The sequence below is a fragment of the Poromitra crassiceps genome (genome assembly GCF_964638095.1).
Source record: "Poromitra crassiceps genome assembly, chromosome: 3".
NCBI classification, from domain to species: domain Eukaryota; kingdom Metazoa; phylum Chordata; class Actinopteri; order Beryciformes; family Melamphaidae; genus Poromitra; species Poromitra crassiceps.
Window position 1 is genome coordinate 95555681 of NC_139625.1, and position 22753 is coordinate 95578433.

General features: G+C 44.5%; 2 protein-coding genes across 2 annotated transcripts in view; one reads left to right on the top strand and one right to left on the bottom strand.

Annotated features, from left to right (window-relative positions):
- fancm (FA complementation group M) overlaps positions 1–11493 on the bottom strand; it is a gene marked incomplete at its 5' end in the record, with an annotated part of 126418 nt that extends 114925 nt beyond the window's left edge. Inside the window, 4 exons of the mRNA XM_083633247.1 lie at positions 9227–9385; positions 10120–10197; positions 10288–10460; positions 10794–11493. Coding sequence (XP_083489373.1) covers positions 9227–9385; positions 10120–10197; positions 10288–10460; positions 10794–11493 — 1110 coding nt within the window. The remainder of the gene's footprint in view (positions 1–9226; positions 9386–10119; positions 10198–10287; positions 10461–10793) is intronic.
- Positions 11494–12733: 1240 nt separating this feature from the next.
- iqcc (IQ motif containing C) lies at positions 12734–21557 on the top strand (the record flags this gene model as incomplete). Its single annotated transcript, XM_083633248.1, has 4 exons — positions 12734–12784; positions 18316–18459; positions 18553–18751; positions 21415–21557. Exons 1-4 carry the CDS (start codon positions 12743–12745, stop codon positions 21555–21557), a joined length of 528 nt encoding a protein of 175 aa, XP_083489374.1. The 5' UTR covers positions 12734–12742.
- Positions 21558–22753: the final 1196 nt, after the last annotated feature.

A 22753-nucleotide genomic window follows, 5' to 3' on the forward strand; every position in this document is an offset into this window, starting at 1 on the left:
GGCATGTAGGGGAAGGTAACAAGGGAGATGGGGAGGTGATAGGAAAGTATGGCGCAAAAGAGAGGAACGCAGAAGGGCAGATGGTGGTAGATTTTGCAAAGAGGATGGGGATGGCAGTAGTGAACACATACTTCATGAAGAGGGAGGAGCACAGGATAACATACAAGAGTGGGGGAAGGTGCACACAGGTAGACTATGTCCTATGTAGAAGGTGTAACCTGAAGGAGGTCAGGGACTGCAAGGTAATCGCAGGAGAGAGTGTAGCTAGGCAGCACCGGATGGTGGTCTGTAGGATGACAGTGAAGGCCAAGGGGAAGAAAGCCAAGGGAGGGAAGATAGAGCGAAGGATTAAATGGTGGAAGTTAAAGAGAGAGGAATGCTGTGTGGAGTTCAGGGAGGAGGTAAGACAGGCGCTGGGGGGTAGAGAAGAGCTGCCGGTTGGTTGGGCAGCCACCGCAGAAGTGGTGAGGGAGACAGCAAGAAAGGTACTTGGTATGTCTTCAGGAAAAAGGAAGGAAGAGAAGGAGACCTGGTGGTGGAATGAGGAAGTGCAGGAAAGTGTACAGAGGAAGAGGGTGGCGAAGAAGAGGTGGGATAAATTTGGAGATGAGGAGAGTAGACAGAAATACAAGGAGACACGGCGGGAGGCGAAGAGAGAGGTGGCAAAGGCAAAGGAAAGAGCATTCAGCGAGTTGTATGAGAGGTTGGATACCAAGGAAGGAGAAAAGGATTTATATCGATTGGCTAGACAGAGGGACCAGGCAGGGAAGGATATACAGCAGGTTAGAGTGATAAAGGATAAGGAGGGCAATGTGCTGACCAGCGAGGACAGTGTGATGAGAAGGTGGAAGGAGTATTTCGAAGAGCTGATGAATGAAGAAAATGAGAGAGAGAGGAGGATGGACAATGTGGAGGCAGTGAACCAGGAAGCACAACAGATAAGTAAGGAGGAAGTGAGGGCAGCTATGAAGAGGATGAAGAGAGGGAAGGCGGTCGGCCCAGATGACATAGCAGCGGAGGCCTGAAGATGCTTAGGAGAGTTGGCAGTGGACTTTCTAACAAGACTGTTTAACAACATCTTGGTTAGTGAGGAAATGCCAGAGGAGTGGAGGCAAAGTGTACTAGTGCCTATTTTCAAGAACAAGGGAGACGCACAGAGTTGCAGCAACTACAGGGGCATAAAGCTGATGAGTCACACTATGAAGCTTTGGGAAAGAGTAGTGGAGGCTAGATTAACAGGAGAGGTGAGGATTAGTGAGGAGCAGTATGGGTTCATGCCAGGAAGAAGCACAACAGACGCATTGTTCGCCCTGAGAATGCTGATGGAAAAGTATAGAGAAGGCCAGAAGGAGTTACATTGCGTCTTTGTAGACCTAGAGAAGGCATACGACAGGGTACCAAGAGAGGAGGTGTGGTATTGTATGAGGAAGTCAGGAGTCGCTGAAAAGTATGTGAGAGTAGTGCAGGACATGTATGAGGGCAGTGCGACGGTGGTGAGGTGTGCAGTGGGAGTGACTGAGGGGTTCAAGGTTGGGGTGGGATTGCACCAAGGGTCGGCCCTCAGCCCATTCTTGTTCGCAATGGTGATGGACAGGCTCACAGACGAGGTCAGGCAGGAGTCCCCGTGGACTATGATGTTTGCAGACGACATCGCAATCAGTAGTGAGAGCAGGGAGCAGGTGGAAGAAAATCTAGAGAAGTGGAGACATGCGCTGGAGAGAAGAGGGATGAAAATAAGTAGAAGTAAGACAGAGTATATGTGTGTGAACGGGAGGGAAGATGGAGGGGGGGTGAAGATGCAGGGAGTAGAGGTACCAAAAGTGGAGGAGTTTAGATACTTGGGGTCAACCGTGCAGAGTAGTGGGGACTGTGGCAAGGAGGTAAAGAAGAGAGTGCAGGCGGGGTGGTGTGGGTGGAGAAGGATGACTGGGGTGATCTGTGACAGAAGGGTACCAGCGAGAGTGAAGGGAAAGGTCTACAGCAGGGTAGTGAGACCAGCCATGCTGTACGGTCTAGAGACGGTGGCACTGACAAACAGGCAGGTGGCAGAGCTGGAGGTGGCAGAGATGAAGATGTTACGCTTCTCTCTGGGAGTGACGAGGCTGGACAAGATAAAGAACGATTACATCCGAGGAACCGCCCATGTTGAGCAGTTTGGACAGAAAGTGAGAGAGGCAAGACTGAGATGGTATGGACATGTGCGGAGGAGGGAGGTGGGGTACATCGGGAGGAGGATGCTGGAGATGGAGCTGCCAGGAAAGAGGAGGAGGGGAAGGCCCAAGAGGAGGTTCATGGACGCAGTGAAAGAGGACATGCAGGCAGCGGGCGTGACGGAGGACGATGCAGAGGACAGAAACCGATGGAAACAGATGATCCGCTGTGGCGACCCCTGACGGGAATAGCCGAAAGAAGAAGAAGAAGACTGTCACAGGAAGTGTCAGCACAACAGGAAGTAATTGGCTGACCCCTGCATTGGAACATAAGGTGAATAGAGCGATTCAACATCAAGGATTCAAGGGTAGCTAGGGAATACATTTGCATGAGGTCATGTGACATCTACAGTCACGCCCACTCTGGCAAACTACTGAAAATAAAAGGTGTACCGTAATTTCCGCACTATAAGGCGCACCTGAGTATAAGCCGCAGCAGCAAAATTGACTGTTTGTTACATATATAAGCCGCACCGGACTATAAGCCGCAGGTGTTTTAATGTTTAAAACTGGTCAGGAGGAGGCGTAGCGCCTGCCTGTAACAGAGATCTCCGTGTCTTATCAGCGGAGACCGTTTTGAGTCCGATGAACAAATCAATCAAAAACACTTCACTACGTCCAACATAGGCTACAAGATTCGTTTCATTCCATTGAATTTGGCAGTGCGGACGAAACATGGGTGGAACGAAACATGCAAATTACATGTTTTGCATCCTCATCGTCGTAACACAGCCAGTTCTCCATCTTTTGAAGCATGATGTTAGATTACAACGAGCTAGTTGTGTGGCTTAGCCTTCCAAAATGTTGCCGTAAATTTTTTAGAATGTAATACATAGAATTGGGAACGTTACATTCAATTTCATTCAGACTGTCTTTCAGGCTCAATCGCTGCCATTTTTCCCCCGGAGCGAGGGAGCGAGGGAGGAGGGAGGGTGTTTTACAGTAGTGGCTGAGAGAGCGTAGTGGCACAGTGCTCCAATCAGGTCGCGAGGCACATTTTTTGCAACATCATCCAATCAGGGTCTCGCTCTCGTAATGTCTGTCTTGCTCTCGTTCTGTCTCTCGTAGCAAAATCCATAGATTTAGGAGGTCCCCTAGTGGCCGTTAGCTGTAAAAATCCATAGATAAGCCGCATCGTTATATAAGCCGCAGGGCCGAAAAATGGGGAAAAAGCCGCGGTTTATAGTCCGAAAATTACGGTAATCACATGCAATACCAAAAATGTTATTTATATGATCAAGTGTCCTTGTGGTCTGGCGTATATTGGTAAAAGCCAGCGTTGTCTAAAATCTTGCATAGCCGAACACAGAAGTAACAGACTAAATGATGGGGGGAAAAATCCTGTAGCTGTTCATTTTAATGAACTTGGACACAACCTATGATTTTTTGGGGGGTTTAAGTGTTTTGTAAAAGTGTGCTGTACTGTGGAAATGCAATGAAGTCTAAACAACAAAACATACCGTGGTTTTCTTTGTTTTGTTCAATAACATATGACGCTTGTTTGCGTTATTTGAATGAAGTGATAGTGAATTGGATTGGGTTAGGGTTAGGCCATATTGTGGTAACCTTGTGAGTTGGACCGAGATCACGCGACAAATCCATCTTACCACACTCAAAAAAAAAAAAAAAAAAAAAAAAAAAATGTCTTCCACTTCTACACGTTTCTATGAATATTAGAGTATTAGAATTAGAATATAGGAGGGATCAGCCGAGCAGCATTTTGGTAAACAAACCGCGTCACTGGGTGGCAACGGCAATGGAACCCTATGGAACCTGAGTTTGAGCGTCTGACTCTAGCCGGCTGACCGTGTTTACTGTTTATTTAAAACAATTTAAAAACTGCGACCGTTCACACAACTTTAACACGACATGCATATATTATACATCAAACTCTTGAGCTAATTCTGTTCTCACTCAGAATGTCAAAATAATATAAGCGATGTGATGTATACATTTTGAGATATTAATGTTGGTTTGGCACAACTCATACTAGTTAACTGCCGCGGGGTTACGCATTTTTGGGTGGCAGTGACGCTGACGACCCAGTCACGCTGGTTCGTCCTATAGGCTATTCAGAATAGGGATGTTCATTTTGAAAATTTTCCAAAATCGATAATCAGTGAAAATTAACGATCAATTATCGATTATCGATCATACTTAGAAAATTTTAAATATATATATTTTTTTTTTTTTTTTTACAAAATGAATGCCTATGGCAGAAAATACGAAAGACAACGTGTTCTCCTCAATGAACTCTTTATTTCAATGTGTCTCCTCTCCAACACTGCTGTCCCCGGCGCATGCCGGTGTGAATTCCCCATGTTTAAAACAGTTTTGTTGGCACAAAGGCCCGTGCCCAGCCAGAAAACTAGAGACTATATGAAGCTCCACCTCACGTTTGTCGGCTGTGCAATGGAGTGGGGCGAGGAGGAACGAATTCCACCCAAACCTAGTCCAAAAAAAAAAAAAAAAAAAATTAAATCGATCCAAATGCCACAGGATCGATTCCAATCCTTAACGATCAATTATCGATTTTCGATAATTGATGAACATCCCTAATTCAGAATATAGAATACGATGATGTTTGATCATGGTGGGGAGGGATACATAATGACGGTATTCACCTTATTCCTTGACCTACGTTTCCCATGATTCTCAGCGGTTGCCGCCGGTTGTCGACTTCCTATTGACATTTTTTTCACTAGCAAGGAGGTGGCGCCGCTGTCAAAGAGTGGGAATGTGTGGCTTATTTTAGCCGAAATGGCTAAAAATAGTATGTGGTTGCATAGCGGCCGCTTTTGTTTTGAAGGCTAAACGTCCAAACCGGAACTCTTATTATTTGGTCATTGAACGTAGCTTTAGCGGTCTCTCTCTTTCAAGATTCAAGATATTGTCACTCCATTGTGCAATTATGCACGTGTGAAATTATTGTGCTGGGGGACTCCATTACAAGACATAGGTAGGTACAAAGATTATGATTATTTTCAGTCTCTTTCACTATGAACGGTCCTGGGCGGAAACAGGCAACCAGCAGCTGCAAACAGGGAGGGAGGGTGTCATGGAAGCGCCCACGGTCTCACCAGGAAACTCGTGAATAGAGCGTATTTTGGCAAAGTGATTCCTAGCCTCTGTTTCTCTGGCCACAGATTGCTCGCAACATGCTGTCAATTTGTGGGGAAGGAAAGCCCAAACTCCTCATAGGCTGAGGCTCTTGAGTATAAGTAGAGTTTATTGGACGTTAATGGACTATGCTTGTTTTGATGAGCTGTGTTGGGGCTGAGGTGCCCGTACGTACAAGCAACAACATGTATACCGTAAATTCCGGACTATAAGCCGCGGCTTTTTTCCCGTTTTTTGGCCCCTGCGGCTTATATAACGGTGCGTCTTATCTATGGATTTTTTCAGGGAAAAAAAAAAAAAAAAAAAAAAAATCTCTCTTTTTTAGCACTCTTTCTAACTATAAATCCACTTCTGTTTTAATTTCCTCTCTTGCCCTCTTTTCACCACACCGCGGACACTGTGTGCACTGTAAAAATAAACAACGGTGGTGTTGTGTTATGTTGTTTTGTTGAAATGTTACGGTAATACGGTAAATGGGAGCTTCCTCAAACAGCCATCTCTTTCCCGACAATCCCCTCTGTGCGTGACCACTTACATATGGTAATTACGGTAAGCAAACGGCCACAAGCCCATCAACTCCCTCCCCCGACTACCAGGAGAAAATCACAAACTTCGGCGAATTCACACAAAGGAAGATCAAGGAATATTCCATCGAACCGGAGCAGATCATAAATATGGATGAAGTGCCTTTGACGTTCGACCTGCCACTCACTCGGACTGTTAACAAGAAGCGCCCTGGAGGATTCTTTCACCAAAAAAAAGCTTTGCTCGTTCTCGACAGCATGAGAACGAGCAGTAGATGATCATGAGGTGGTTTTTCAGACGTGTCGATATAGCAGTTTATCGCAAAAGTGTAATGGAAACACATTTTTCGCATTTGCACGTCATGTGACCCATATTATCCCTTGGAAAAGGAGCGGAAAATAAGTTTGGTAAGTAAGGTTCGATAGCCGTGTCAAAACCTCCGCAGCAAGTGGAAAACTTTGAAGCAACGCTACCTAGCAGAAAGACGAGTGTTGTGCAAAAGCGTAGCCGGGCAAATTAGATAATGTTTAATGGCAGAAATCGGTCCATGGTGACAGCAGGCTGCCTGTGTGCGCGCATTTGGCACAGCGGCGAGATGAGAGGATGAAAAGCACACACTGGTGCGGTGGTGCTGTCTGAAGTGAATACAGTGACTGTGAGTAGGCTAATACATTGCACACGTTTCAGGTGCAATTATAGAACCAAATCAGCCTTTTCCCCCCTCCATCTCTAAATCGGACCAGTTGTAGGCTATTAGGCTACCTTTTTTCCTCTGCCTGTCGCGCTGACTGCATTCACGCAGCCAGCAACATTTTGCGACTCATTTTCTTTTGAATTGATAATCAGGCTCGTTTATATGCATTGTAACTTCATGTTGGGATTTCCATTGACCATTGGTTGGATTTGAGCATGCAGGGGACGGGATATGGGGCAGATCCCCGTGCGTAATCACTGTGGCAGCTGCTGCAACGGGGAATCACTCAAACGCAACTTCAATGGAAACGCCTACAAGTCGCAATTGTACATTGTCGAAGTTGTAGAAATATCGCAATTCTTTTGCGAAAAACTGTAATGGAAACACAGCTATAGATGAAGAGGAGTTCGTTGGTTTTGAGTGACAATGAAGGAGAGAGGAGAGTGGTTGACGAAGCCACCCTGAACCTGTTCGTTTCCGACACTGAAGATGAGGACTTTGGTGGTTTCAGTACGCAGGAAGAAGAGGAAGACGAGCATTAGTGACTTGACTTCTCTGGTTACAGGTTTGCTGCACATATAGCCTATTGTTGTGTGATTTTGTCTGGGGATTAGTGACCTGACTTTTGTTTTGTTTTGTTGAAATGTTAATAAATGGGAGCTTCCCCAAACAGCCATCGCTTTCCCGACATTCCTCTCTGTGCACGAACCCTTTCATATGGTAATTAAACATCAAAACACCCGCGGCTTATAGACCGGTGCGGCTTATAGAAGAAAAAAATAGTCAATTTTGGTCCCGCGGCTTATACACCGGTGCGTCTTATAGTCCGGAATTTACGGTACTAGTACTTTTTGTAGAACAGGCCTTTAGGCTAGTACAGCATTTCATTTCTAAGAGCAAAATACTGTATTGTGGCAGCAAACAAAAGCAGTCCCACCCCAATATTTGTTGTGAAGCATGTGGCATAGACTAAGTAAGAAGTGGGGCTCAGTTACTACTCGTCAAACTGACGGTGAAAAATGTTTGCTGTCATGACTTATTTGAGGGAGTGTAATTATTAGTTATCGATCACATTTGCTACCTGTTGCTCTTTGAAGTCGTGATGTTTGTCGGCGTTTGGTCAGCTCCCTTCACCAGTTCGCCTCCGCACTTTTAAACATTGTTTACAGACGGGCTATGTAGTGTCCATCCCTGTCAGCAACGTAACGTAAAGCAAAATAACTCCATATTTCGCTCTCTAGACCGGACAAGACCGCATGCGCTCACAGCAGCCATGTTTGTTGTGTTGAAGCAAGCACTGAATGAGTGAAGGAGAGGAGGGGGTGGACGCCCACGACACACCCACACGGACACACTGTCACATGCATGTAACATTACATTACCGTATTTCTTTTAAAAGCACGCAAATTATTTTGAACTCAGCGTAAATGAACGTCATGAAAACACATCTATTCACATCGAACAAATAACACATTTAAAGGGTCTTAAATTTGAAATCCACCTAAGACTTTTCAATACTTTTCAAGGGTCTTGATTTTCCCTAAATTGAATTCCCAACTTTCAAGACTTTTCAAGACCCCGCGGATACCCAGTGTTATTCATGTAGGCTACATGAAATAAATTACATAAAAATTAGGTTTTAAGAGCTTAATTTAAAAAATACATAGATGTCTCCTGCCTGTCTCATTCTTCAGACAAATCCATTATCCAATCGCCCGACGTCGCCAATTCAAATCTTGCATGATAATATACAGTCTCTTATTACTCAAAATATGTCCCCATCACTGTGTTGCATTGACTGTTGATATGGTCGAAATAATTACTTGAGATATTCTATACATTTATTTATTTATTTTTTATAGAATAGTCGAATATTCATATTGGACAGTCAAATTCGATGCGACTGGCAGAATTCTGAGTGGAGGACAGCCCTAGCATAGACACTAACGAACCAACTCATGACAGGAGAGCCTGGGATTCCTCGAACGATCCAGACCCATCTAGTCTGACTAACAACCACACAGAGCACAGACACAGAGCGAGAGCGCCCCCTGAGGCTGGTTTATTTACAAATCAGTCGGGCCATTATTAATGGGCCCACTAAGCATCACACAGCACAAAGGTGATGTTGAGAAACGATTCTGACATGAGAAGGGAATTTGGGTCGTGAAAAGGCACACATTGACCAGAAGGTGGCAGCAAAGCACCAGAAACAAATGTGACACAATATGGGTCATGGGCCAAGCAAAGAAAAAGCAGTGGAGGGAAGTGTGTGTGTGTACTGTATGTCTGTCAACGGCTTTGTGATTTTATTACTGATATAAGTGGCTCCTTTGACCTTAATAAGCCACAAGCCGTCTTAGGGATTTCTTGGAATAGTGTGTCTTGATTGGTTGGTACATTTTTGCTATTGTCTATAACAGGTATGTTTATCCTGCCTTTTAATGTAACCTGATGAAGGTCTAATGACTAAAAAGTTGTGTTAATATTAATAAGAATTATTCTGCATAAAATCCTGCAGTTGTCATGAAATGATACAATCATTACAGCGACAAGAAAGAAATCCGGTCTTGGCGATTCAGATTTGCTCAACTTGATGTGTAGTTGCAAGAGCAGATCAAAGTTATGGAGAGAGAGGATTCTAACTCAAGATGATGTGGCGTTGATGTGAGCCTACCTGCAGGTAGCGTGTCTGGTAAGCAGCAAGTTCCTCTCCCAGAGGAACCACCACCTTCTCCACGCTGCGCTGGTGGGAGTGGGCCTGGATGTCGGGACTCTCCTCCGAACGCAGCTCGATGTGGGAGATCAACAGGTTAGAGATCACCTGCTGCACCGACTGAAGGGAAGAGAAATGAGACAGAAGAGCAGTTAGATGGAGAAGTGGTTTATATGGTCACATTCAATATCGCATCTCGTCACTTTTTGTTACCTTACGAAATCATACAAAATATTGAACGGTCAGGTCTGCATCATTGACTTATTGTGCAGCTAATATCTGTGACTCTCTCCGAACCAGAATCATTTTAAATTCTTAATCTCTTCCTTTGTTTCTTCTTTTATAAACTTTATTCTTATATATTTTCCCATATGTTTCTTCTATGTTCCTCCACCCATAGTGTGTTAAATAGCTTGTATGTTGTACACAGAGGGGAACAAGTAAAACGCGCTTCAGCCGAGTCTGACGAACCTTGAAAACGGTGCCTCTCAGAACAGGGACTGAATGAAAGATGAAAAATGATCTGGATCTGGAGCACACCGTCAAGTTTAGCAATTTATTCAGGTGCAAACAGAGACTGACTAACACTCACAGGTGTCTTCTTCAGAGTTAAACGGAGACAAGATAAGCTATTGTCTTCATTTAGACCAAAGGGCTCTATAGTGTTGAGAGTGTGTATCCAGTGGGGACACACACTGATGTATGTGGTAACTTTTCATTGGCTGGGTGTGAATGAGGTACTAACCATGCTCCAGCTCCACCTATAATAGTCTTGATTTATTTGCAGGGGGAGTATTTAAACCTGTCATCCTTCCCAGTCTCTGTTTTGATGAACAGACACACATTGTACGCACCTTGGTGTCTCCTCCCGGAGTGGCGCTGAGAGCCAGGATGCGGAACTGGCGAGTCTGACTGCCGAGCTGCCGGACCACCTGAGGAAAGGGGTAAAAAAACGAGTCAATACATGAGCTTAATATCAAGACAGTGCATAGAACATACTCTGGAGGAGACAGCATCTGTACCTGACAGTAGGCATGGTTGCCCAGTGCCTTGTGGGCTTCGTCGATCACCACACACTTGACCTGCAGGGCTGGGCAGGTGTCTCTGGACAGGTCATTCACCATCACCTGGGGTGTGAGGAAGAAGACCCTCTTTGCCCTCCACAGCTCCTTCCTCTGACCTGCTGCTGTGCTGCCTGAGGATCAGATGGTCTCATCAGTAACAGGTAAAAGCAGTTTTTTTTTACCTAATTAATTATACAGGGGGGAGTCTCACTGAGATCAATTTCTCTTTTTCAGGAGCGCCCTGTTCACATTCACAGCTGGAAGCTGACCAGTACAACCTCAGTCAGATCTGCTGGCCACTGAGTAGCTCCACTGGAGTGGTTCGGGTTAAGGACCTTGCTCAAGGGCACCTCAGTGGTGTAATGAGGGAGGGACAGTCACTACTTTTTCACTTTCCCTACCTAGCTTGCTTCTCTAATCTTCAGGCCACAACTGACAGTTTGTCATTTACAGCAGCATCGTACCTGTCAGCTCCGCCATGTGTGCCTGTGGGATCCCCATCACTTTGTAACACGCCTCAATCTGTTGCGCCACAAGCGGTTTGGTGGGAGCCATAAAAACAATCTTTCCCGATGGGTACCAGCGATAGAAGTTGTACATGACTACAGAGGCTATGAAGGTCTTTCCCAGGCCGGTGGGAAGACACACCAGGGTGTTCTGAAACAAGGCGGCCTCCGACATCTTCAGCTGGTACTCCCTGGTGGGGTAGTTGGAGGGGTAGATCCATACCTTAGCTGACGAGCTGTCAAAGCCAGGGAAGTCTGGGTAGCACTGTCCGCCTGATGAGACAGGGGAGAGGGCAGTGCTCTCTCTTCCTACCGGGTTGTTGTCATCTTGGACAAAGTTAGCATCAAGTTGCAGAGTCCTTTCCGCTTCATAGACGGCGACCACCATCAGATCATCGTCATCATCTTCATCAGCAAGGTCCTGTATCCTCACTTGGCACTCTGGTGTGTAGGCGGACCTCTGACCAATTTCACTCCATAGTGAACTGCGAGAAGGATGCTGTGTTTTGTTAGCTGCTGTGCTGCTTGTAGCGTTAGTTGATTTGCGCCGTCCTGCGCCTGCTTTCTTGCCCGCATTCTTCGGTTGAACAACGTTGCTTTGAGGAACGGTTGCACCCCACGTCTGGAACAACGTCCTTTGATTTGTTCCACTACTCATTTTGACTAGTTGTGCTGTTAAACCTGAGCAAACAAGCCCATGTGGCCAGCAGCAGCAACATTACGAACTCAGAAAAAAACAAACCGTAACAGATGTTTACTTCCGTCTTCTTCTTCTTCTTCTGTTTCTCCCGCCGACGTGTTTTTCGAAATAAAATACCGGTAACGATATTTTTAATATTCCAGAATCTTTCCCTAGTTTAAATGCGCTCACTAATTTTCTTACGTAGTAATAATAATATGTCCAACTAAAAGCTGAGCTGATATAGTTAGCGGTTAGCTATATTTCACACGATTAGTCTTTTATTATTTTTGTGTAACACCGGAAGCAAATCAAAAGTTCGAGTCCGCGATTTGCAGCATACCGGCGTTACCATGGCAATCGGAGACGCGGGATCAGCCGAGCACATTGCCGAGCAGCATTTTGGTAAACAAAAAAACCGCGTCACACTCGGTGGCTACGGCAATGGAACGCTATGGAGCTTTGGGAGTGTCTGACTCTAGCCATCTAACTCTGTTTACATTTTTAAAACTGCGACTCACACACAACTTTTACACGACATATAATTATACCTCAAACTCTTGAGGTAATTCTGCTCTCACTCAGAATGTCAAAATATAAGCGATGTGACGTATAGTTTTTTTTTTATATATTAACGTTTGTTTGGCACAACTCTAGCCTTGTACCAAGACGCTGATTACATTACACTGCATTACATTGCATCATGCAGTGTAATGTAATCAGCGTCTTGGTACAAGTCTAGCTAGCACAACTCATATTATTAACTGCCGCGGGGTTCCGCGGGCACAGATACAGGAAGTGACTGGGTTTGCTTTATCCCATCGTCTTTGATAGCAATGCAATTCAATGAATGCAATGGAGAGAGGTACCGTAGATGTGAGTGCGAGCAAGAAGAAACAATTGAACATGTAATGATACTGTCAGAAATATGAGTCAGAAAGAAGGCAGCTGGTGCAGGACCTAAGAGAGGTCAAAGTCAACTTTGAATTTGTGTATATTTTGCAAAAGAGCTCAGGGGATAACTGTTATCGACTCATATTTCAGTATCTTAGAACAACAAATTTGATTGAGAGGATACACTCCATACCAGTTGGTGGCGGTAATCCACCAATTCGTTGTTTGCCAACCGCCAATAAACCTTAAAGAAGAAGAAGAAGAAGAAGAAGAAGAAGAAGAAGAAGAAGAAGAAGAAGAAGAAGAAGAAGAAGAAGAAGAAGAAGACGCAGCAATGGAGAGAAGTCGGTGGGAGAAGATATTAACCTGCTTTCAGGTAATAAATGGTTATTTAAAGCCACGCACTCGCACCATGGTTTACTATAAACCTGTCTTTATGGTTGTGTTGTTTTGGAGCTAATACGTTAACCTGCTTTAAAATAGCTGCTAACTTAGCAAGCCTTACCAGTAAACTCACAGCTCAGCTGCTAACCTTACCAGGCAGGAGGCTAGCGCTAAATGGTGCGTTCCTTTATCTTAGGAACGCTTAGTGTAACTTTCTTCTTCTTTTTTGTGTTTTTTGGCCGTTGGCATCCTCAATGTTTCATTACCGCCCTCTTCTGGATCCATCCATCCACAGTTTCCCTGCCGAGAGCTGCTCCTAGGTCTCTTCTTCCTCCTCTTCTTCACAACCACACACACACCTAACCAACCTCACAACCTACTAAACAGCCCCTGTTACTCCCTTACACATGCACACACACCTAAACTACCTCACACCAGTAGCGGCTGGTGCATTCTTGTCCAGGGAGGGCTATACCTATAGGCCTGGACAATGGGGTTGAAATCAATATGATAATCATAAGGATTGTTCTCAATATCAATATCATATGTTTCACATATGCAAAATCAGTGTTCATCTCATTGAACTGAATGGTGATGTCAAACAAACCTTATCTTTTCAAATAATATTCCTGCCATACCTCATTTGATCAGTTTTTAAGTAACATTTGCTTGTCATCATCAATTTAGACAGCAGAAATGTCACTATTAAAATAACTTAATATCATCACGATGATTCCACTGAAAGACAACAATAATAGGCTATTGAATTATCGTCCACTCCAGCCCTAAATCAAGCAAGTAGTAACGGACGTTACTAGCTACTAGAAACGTCTGAAAAAGACCCGAGTGTATTTTCTTCCTCTGTCTGTAGCCTGTTGTTTAATGGCGAGCTCAGGGTGATCTGGTCCAAGCTCTTTCACTCGATGCTTCTCCTGTAAAGTCCGTCTCTCAAACAGCGTTGTTTTGAGTGACTTCACAGAATTTTCTTTCTCCATTCTTGCAAAACGTCTTTTGTGTTTTATGGCAGTTGAAAACAAACTTCTTTGCTTTGCGCGCGTGCTGCAGGAAGCCGTCGGCGTGGGACTGCTACTAGTGTTATACTGCGTCGCTACCCATCTACGTAGCCTAGCCTACGTCAGGACACTCACTCTACCTGACCCCCAGTCTCTCCATACGTATAACTGAGATCATGTCTGTCAGCCACAGCTGAAAAGAAGGTGGAGAGGAGGACTTCCATTCCTTCAGAATTGGCAACTGTCATTCCCTGTGTCAGAGATTGCTGCACGGCCGTTGAGAGAAGCAAAGAAGACTCAGAGCAGTCGAAGATGGCGAGTTCCGCCTCCAGTTGGAGGGTTATTTTGTAGGCCTTAGAGTACCAGTCAAATATTTTAGCCCAGAATCCTGATAGTGAAGGGCAAAACCAAAAAGCATTGGACAGTGTGCCCTCCGACACCCGACACCTATCACATAGTGGTGAGCCAGAAGGATATATATTTAAATTGGATAAGTGCTGCTATTAACTAGGGATGGGCATCGAATTTCGAATTTTCGAATAATCGTTGTTATTATCAAGGTCGACTTTTATTATTGAAATTCGAAATTCGAAAAAAAAAAAAAAAAAAAAAAAATGTTTTAGTGAAATGTTGCATTGTCTCCCCTGATTCTAAGTATAGTCAAATCGCTTGGTTTGAGCAAGTAAAACAATTTTTATAAGCATTTTAAGCAAGGTTTATGGAAAAATGAATGGCGGATGAAATCCCATGAAGAGGGAGAGGGGGTGACTTTGGCACCCCTTTGGCACTCAGACCTGAGCCTACTAAATATTTAATGAACCACTCATGATTGTCAAAACTGTTTTTTATTTTCGAAAATGTCAATGTCATGTAACATGTTCTTTACTTCAGTGGTGCAATGCTTGTTTGAGCTAAAAATCCACAGCAGAAGCTTTTTATATTTTAATAAAGCCGTAGACTTAGAATCAGGGGAGACAATGCAACATTTCACTCACAAAAAAAAAAAAAAAAAAATTACATTTTTTTTTTTTTTTCGAATTTCGAATTAAATTCGAATTTGGCCAGCGAATTTCGAATAGTGTTTTTGCTAGAAATGCCCATCCCTACTATTAACTGAGCAGAGCTGGACCACAGACAGGCTCCTGTCCCATATGATTTCAGACAGATCAACACCAAGTTCCTCCTGCCACGCCTTTCTGATCCTCTCAGTGGGGGCCTTAATGCAATCGTCGAACAAACACACAAACTTAGAAATAAGATGCCTGGAGTTGGGAGGGCTTAACAAAACCTTAAAAAAAACATGTCAATCTGGGAGAACTTCAAATTTGCGAATCTTGGATCGGACATAATGTCTAGCTTGTATATATCTATAAAGATGCGTTTGGGGCAATCCAAATGCTCTCTTCAGAAGATCAAAGGATGCAAATTGGCCATCAATATACAGGTCACTGATGGAGACCAGCCCCTTTTCACTCCAGGCATGGCAAATTCTATCTGACCACGAGGGCAAAAAAGAATGATTAAAACAGATTGGTGTGTGAACAGAAACATCTGGTACATTCAAAACGTTCTTAACCTGATTCAGAATTCTGAAAGAGTTTTTCACAACAAAACTCAAACCTTTCAAAGTCCCAGGCTCCTCTAGCTTAGAAAACAACATGGCTGTCAATGAGGACCTGGCGATAGAGCCAGCCTCCATTTTTAGCCACAGGCCCCGGGAGTTAAATTGCCAGGAGTTCCTTGTCGCCAAAACATCAGAGCCCTAACATTGGCAGCCCAGTAATAGTGGCTAAACACTGGTAAGGCCAGCCCCCCTGCAGACTTAGGTTTTTGCAGATGAATTTTAGAAATTATATGCTTCTTATAATTCCAAATATAGGACAGAATTATGGAGTCCAGCTCTTTGAAGAAAGCTGATGTAAGAACAATGGGGAGGCTTTGACACAAATAAAGGAACCTGGGAAGTGAAACCATCTTAATTGAGTTTATACGACCAATCAAGGGAGCATTTTCCAGCTTTCTATACATTGTTTAAGTTTTGAAACAAAATCCCTAAAATTCAACTGAAATATTAGCTTAGGATCTCTGGGTATGGTCAAGCCAAGATAGGTGAACAATGTCCCAACCTTAACCGTGTCAATATAACTTCCTCTCCCCTGTTGAGACCCCCTATACCCTAGTACCTTTAACACTCTTTTGAATTGGGTACAGGTGCCTCCCCTTCTCCTCCCTGTCCCACCTCCCTTGCCACATTTGAATAGTTTTTTTCCCAAATAACACACTTGTTATAATAAATAATCAATAAATAACTTGCACCTCTATATTTCCTTTCTTTAACGCCCTTTTTGCCAGCTCATCCGCCTCCTCATTCCCCCTCACCCCTACATGTGCTGGAACCTGCCCTTCCTGTCATGTGACCTGCCCTCCCTGTCATGTGACCTGCCCTTCCTGTCATGTGACCTGCCCTTCCTGTCTCACTATATAGTGGCTGACTGAAGCACCTCATACAACTTATCCTGACGGCTATTAGAATGAAGCACCTCAAACTAGCTGGAACAGACGATGAGTCACAGCAAATCAGCACCGTGTCAAGTCTAACCTTTTCCACCCTTCAGAGTGTCACCAATACTGCCAGCATCTCCACTGTATAAACCAGCATCTCCACTGTATAAACCAGCATCTCCACTGTATAAACCAGCATCTCCACTGTATAAACCAGCATCTCCACTGTATAAACCAGCATCTCCACTGTATAAACCAGCATCTCTCCACTGTATTCACCTTATTCACCACGCCCACTTTTTCTCTCTTCCACGTTACACGCAATTGTATTTGTTCTTCCGGTTCAGCGCTAGTTGTCGGCCAATTTCAAAACAAAACGTCACTATAATAATGAATGAAGTTTGGCAACATTCAGAATTAAGCTACACTGCGGCCAACTTCAGTTACATGTTCATATTCATAGTGTTACTGCTGCGAGGAGCCGATGGCTGTACCCGGTCGGCATTTAACGTTGGTTACAAAAGCACGTCGACAGTGATTTCTCACTGCCAGTAGCCTACAGTAGGGTTTGACAGATAGCTAGTCCGACCGGTGTCAGCACAGCCAGCGCTCCCAGTCCTCGCTGCTCATTAAATATTTCCAAATAGGCGTTATTCTGATAAACTGGTCACATATATGTTACGTTCTCACCAGAAAAATATTAAAACTTTAAAACAGTTTGGGGGTTTTTTCCTTGAAAACAGCTTTTTGGCAAGTCTAAATGACTGCGGTAGGCGTAATCTACTTCCGTGTCTAAAACCGGACAGACGATTACAAAATGACGTCCTGCAGAAGCGTCCTTGTATGGGCAAAGAATAAGGTGAATAAAGCAGCATCTCCACTGTAGAGTCAAGTCATTGGATGTTCTTCTATAGAGTACAGCAGGGATGATGTATTTTTGGAGGGTTTATCCAGAAATCGCTGCCATTTGCTTCTTCAGTGGAAAAGTCTATGTTTTAGAATGGGGATTTCACTTCAATGCATTAAATAAGGTCTGTGGTTAACAAAAGTTTATGGGAACGTGGATTTGGGTTCAGCAGGATAATTTTCACAAATGTGAATAAATGTTATGCCTTTTGAAGCGTTTTATAAAAAACCACATTAAAAACCTTTGTTAACCACAGACCTTATTGGGGGCATGGTGGCTCAGTGGTAGAGCTGTCGCCTCACAGCTAGAAGGTCCTGGGTTCGATTCTCACCTGGGACGCTGTGAGCGCTGAAGGAATGCGTGCCCGTCCGCATGTCCTCGAGTGCCCACCGCCCGGGTGGGGTTGTCAAAAGGGCCTTTCTGTGTGGAGTTTGCACGTTCTCCTCTCCCCGTGCCCCCTGGAGGTTTCCCTCATATAGGAACCCCCTTCACCAAAACATGCAATATCCTGGTTGCTAATGTGGTTCCTCCTCTGGTCGTTAAGGGCGCCTGTTCGGAGGGAGGGGAACTGGTTGGAATAGCGTGAACCTCCCACGTGCTATGTCCTACCGGTGAAGCTTCCCCTGTCAGGTGAAAAGAAGCGGCTGGCTAACTGCCCATGTCTCAGAGGAAGCATGGAGCCAGTTTCGGCTCTCCCCAGATTGGCAGAGGGTGGAGCAGCAACCAGGATAAATACATTAAATTAGCACTAATGGGGGATATAAAAAAAAATCTGGGGGGAAAAATCCACATACCTTATTTTATGCATTTAAGTGAAACCCCCATGTTAAATCCCATAGACTTTTCCACTGAAGAACCCAGAAGTTTACTGTACTTCCAGACTCATTCCTGCGGCTCTCTATTGACTCCGATTCCTTGTGCTGGCACTGCCACCCCAAATCCTGTCACTCCTGTCTCAGGTTCTTCTGCTCCATCCTGGATCAAATCACCATATCTTTCCATCACACGGCCGTTGAATGTTCTCACCAAAACCAACTGTATCTCTGGCTTTGCTTGTAACCTGTCTAGTGTCACTTGAGTAAACTCTCCTCTCTTCGCTAGGCACATGTCCGTGGATACTTGGTGAGAAAAGAGATCGCCCGTGCACGGCAAGATTTTGAAGACATCGTGAGAGAAATTGAGGGGGACTTGGCCCACTTAGAGTGGAGGGAGACCATCGTCCCCATTCCGCACTTCACAGACACCGTAAGATGCCGCTATTATGAGAATGTTGTGACCGTGTTGGATTCAGCACATCATATCTTTTATTCATATACTCTCCAATCATTCATCACTAAGGAGGATGGCCCATTTCTAAGAGCGAGACCAAGCTGCTCTGTCAGCAGCAAGCTGTTGAAACCTGCACCAGGTCTGTCGGAGGAGAGAGAAGCAGATCGTCGTCTCCTTCCAGAGACGATAACGGCTGAGAGAGATGATTCACACCGCCAGAGACAGGCCTCCCTTTCTGTGGTCTATTCCCCCATGATCCCTGCTACAGGTAGTGTTGTTCACTGCCTTTTGTGTGTGTATGAAAGACAAGTTAAAAGCCTGGAAGCAACAGGACTTTTGATCTTTATTTGTCAAATTGGACCCCCCGTTCATAATCAGGTTGCTATTCTTCCTGGGATCCACACAAAAAAATACAGGAAATATAAACGACAGCATACAACATGTATAGATAGATTACGATTACGAAAACTTTGTTGTCCACAAGTGGAAATTCGTCTTTGGTTCCACCACAGACACGTCTCAAAAGCATAAAACACAACAAAACACGTGAAAGAATGCAATTATGGGGAAAAAAACCTGACTAGACATCCACAAAATGAGCACACCGATGCACAAAAGTAGGCTACACCTCACAATACAGGTCAAAATGACAAATCATAGGTCCAATTCAAAAACAATTTAAAAAACATTCAGGAAAAGACCTGCTGTACAAAAAACCTCAGTAAGAAATTAAAGCACCAGCCTATGCAGTATGTACCGCATCCTAGTGTTATTTATGCCATCACAGGATCTGAGACAAAGGACTTCTTAGGCTATGTTCACACAGCAAACCTTAGTGCTCGAATCTGATTTTCTTTATCAGGTCAGATTTTTTGTGTGGCTGTTCACACAGACTTTTTAAAAGTGGCCCATTATACAAGTGTGAACAGATTGCAGACCTGAAGCAAAGAGCATGGAAGGAAAGAGACGACACTCCAGCCATTTTTGGAAACAGAATGCGCCTCGCAGTGGTCAGCTGCGGTAGCGCGGGCCCCTATAATCAGCCTCTCTAAACATGCGGCTGTCGTCCACTCCGTCAGAAGTGCGTTGCTGTGTTTTTAACCTCGGGTCCTTCTCATTAGCTATTTATCTTGAAAAAACTAAAAGAAAAAAACGAAAAATTTTGCTTAGTTTCCACAATATGGTTGTTGTTTTACATCCCTGCACTACACCACTTCAATCAAGATTTGCAGTACGCCCAGAAAAGATGTGAATCCACGAAATTTAGAGTGTTCTCCCGTTGAGTTACTGTTTAGAGAGGCTGATTATAGGGGCCCGCGCTACCGCAGCTGACCACTGCGAGCCTGTGCAAGGTTCTTTTGGCGCTGTCACGCTTCCAAAAATAAAAAATGGCGGAGGCTGCTGGGCGCTGATGTTGCAATGGGGCAATATGGAGCTGTCATTTCTTTCCATAAAAGTTCTTTGCCTGAAGTGACCCGCATGCGCAGAAGAAGAACAATAACGTCACACGCAGCACACTGCTGTTCTACGTAAACCCAGAAGAAGACAGCAGTAAACATGGCGGTAGCTGACAATGTTGTTTCATCTGTTGTTTACGGTTTAATTTACAAGTTATTGTGCAGTGGAAGCCAGCGAATACAGGAGCAGATGATCGCGAGGAGGAGGAGGAGAAAGAGCCAAAATTGTAATGATGGCTTTCTGTGGAGCAATAGCTGCTACTTCTTGCTAATACTTATAAGGTCTAAAACCTCACTGTCCCTCCACTGATTAGCTCCCTCGCAGCTGTCCTCCATGTTTGTAATCACAATCTGGTCCTCCCTCCTCCCGCCAGCGCAGAATAGTGATGAATGTCGCTCTGGAATGATGTAGAAGTCACATTGAAGCATTAAGTCAGATATGGGCCAGATCTGTTCACCCCAAAGTCAGATTCCAAAACATCAGATTCAAATCTGATGTTTTTCCACATTTGAAAGTAGCCCAGGTCGTCTTTAAAAACGTCACTTTCAATGTGACTTGTACTGTTCACACAGTCATGAAAAAGACTGACCTGAGTCACTTAGGGGGGAAAAGATCAGATTCGAGCACTAAGGTTTGCTGTGTGAACGTAGCCGTATAGATGTTTCTCTCTGACATCGGTAGTCTGTAACGCTTCCCTGAGGGTCAAAGTTCAAATTCACTGAACAGTGGATGAGAGGAGTTGTTAATGATCCTCTCAGCTTTACTTCTAATTATTTCATCGTACAGACTACTTAGCTGCTCCTGTGGCTTCCCTAGGATCTTGGAGGCCATATTGTATGTACATAATAACATACATAGACACTCAACAACACCTGTAACCCATACTCCAGATCACAAAATATACAAAATAATTATTCAAGATACAAAATACAATCTAAGTATACAGTATACAGTGTTTCCCCTAGATTCTTTTTCAGGCCTGGAGGGACTTCAAAACTTAAACTGACTTCGGTCGCCAGCGAAAAATGTTGGCCGTTTGAAGCTAGATTTGGACAATATTGACATTAGTATTAGACTGTTGTGATGTCATTATTCATCCATATTCATTCATATTAGTCATTTATGTTATTAGTCTTTCTTTTTCAGGCATGGCAGGGGCCTCGTCGGCCTGGCGGGACCGCCGGGCCTGTATAATTGTAGGGGGAAACACCGGTATACACACAGCAGCTTTGAAACGCTCGAGACGCTCTCTCTCTCTACGCCTGTGTTTCTTTGCAGAGGTGGGGCGGGGCCTAGGCTACATCTCGCCCACACACATCTCACGCTCACACACAGAGTCACTTCTAGAAGCTGCTGCGCCGCTTAAAAACGAGACAATTTTATACTTAGTTACAGTAGCTCTTGAGTTCGACATGTCTGCGTAACGTGTGTTCCATGTGTCATTCTGAACATGCCCTCCCATCCCTGCTGCAGGTCCGCTGCAGCACTGTTTGGCCCAGGAGGTGGAGGTGCCCCATACCCGAGAAGCCCTGCGTCTCCATAGGAACACCCTGGCCATGGAGATGCTGTGGCTCCAGCAGGCCATTGCCAGCAGGAAGAAGGTGAGAGAGATGTAGTGTTTCCTCTCTTCACTCAGGAAGAAGGTGAGAGAGATGTAGTGTTTCCTCTCTTCACTCAGGAAGAAGGTGAGAGAGATGTAGTGGTTCCTCTCTTCACTCAGGAAGAAGGTGAGAGAGATGTAGTGTTTCCTCTCTTCACTCAGGAAGAAGGTGAGAGAGATGTAGTGTTTCCTCTCTTCACTCAGGAAGAAGGTGAGAGAGATGTAGTGTTTCCTCTCTTCACTCAGGAAGAAGGTGAGAGAGATGTAGTGTTTCCTCTCTTCACTCAGGAAGAAGGTGAGAGAGATGTAGTGTTTCCTCTCTTCACTCAGGAAGAAGGTGAGAGAGATGTAGTGTTTCCTCTCTTCACTCAGGAAGAAGGTGAGAGAGATGTAGTGTTTCCTCTCTTCACTCAGGAAGAAGGTGAGAGAGATGTAGTGTTTCCTCTCTTCACTCAGGAAGAAGGTGAGAGAGATGTAGTGTTTCCTCTCTTCACTCAGCGCTAGCAGACTCCTGCCGCTCGCTGCAAGATACAATTTATTGATTGACCTCCAGAGAGAAGTAAGTAGGTGCACCCCGCAGGACTAAGAAGTCGTGGTCCTCGAAATAGTCCTCGTATTGTAAGAGTCCAAATAAGAGCCGGTGTATATTTGCAACCAGCGCTTGAGACAGGGAATGCGTCTGCACACAGAACCAGAGTCAGTTGCTACTTATTGACTTCACAGTCAGCATGCCCCAAAGACTATAAACATCTAGCTCACCCAACCCTTTAATCACAACTCTGATCAACACACGAGACTGAAGGTGATGTATTTCCCTACATGTTTTTTTTTTCTTTAACAGAGCATGTGAACTTGAGCATAAGGGAAATTAATAATCCATCCACATACAAAAACATTTCAGCAAAATACCCCAAATTGTCAACATTTTCTCCCCCCCTTACGCATCAGAAGTATTTGAATGCAGAACACATTGTTGAGACAAAATGTGATGAGCAACAACAGAAGAAATCAATCCACAAGCTATTAATGCTCGGCTGTGAAAAATGCTACCTTATCTGTAAAGGGGAGACTGGTGGTACCCAATTAACCAATTAACCAATCAACCAATTTTCATTCAGATCAATTGAGCTGAGAGGTCAAGGAACCCCTTTGAAATATTTTTCCCTCGCCCAAATTTAACCTACGTTTGGAGCGTTATTTAGCCCCCTTCCC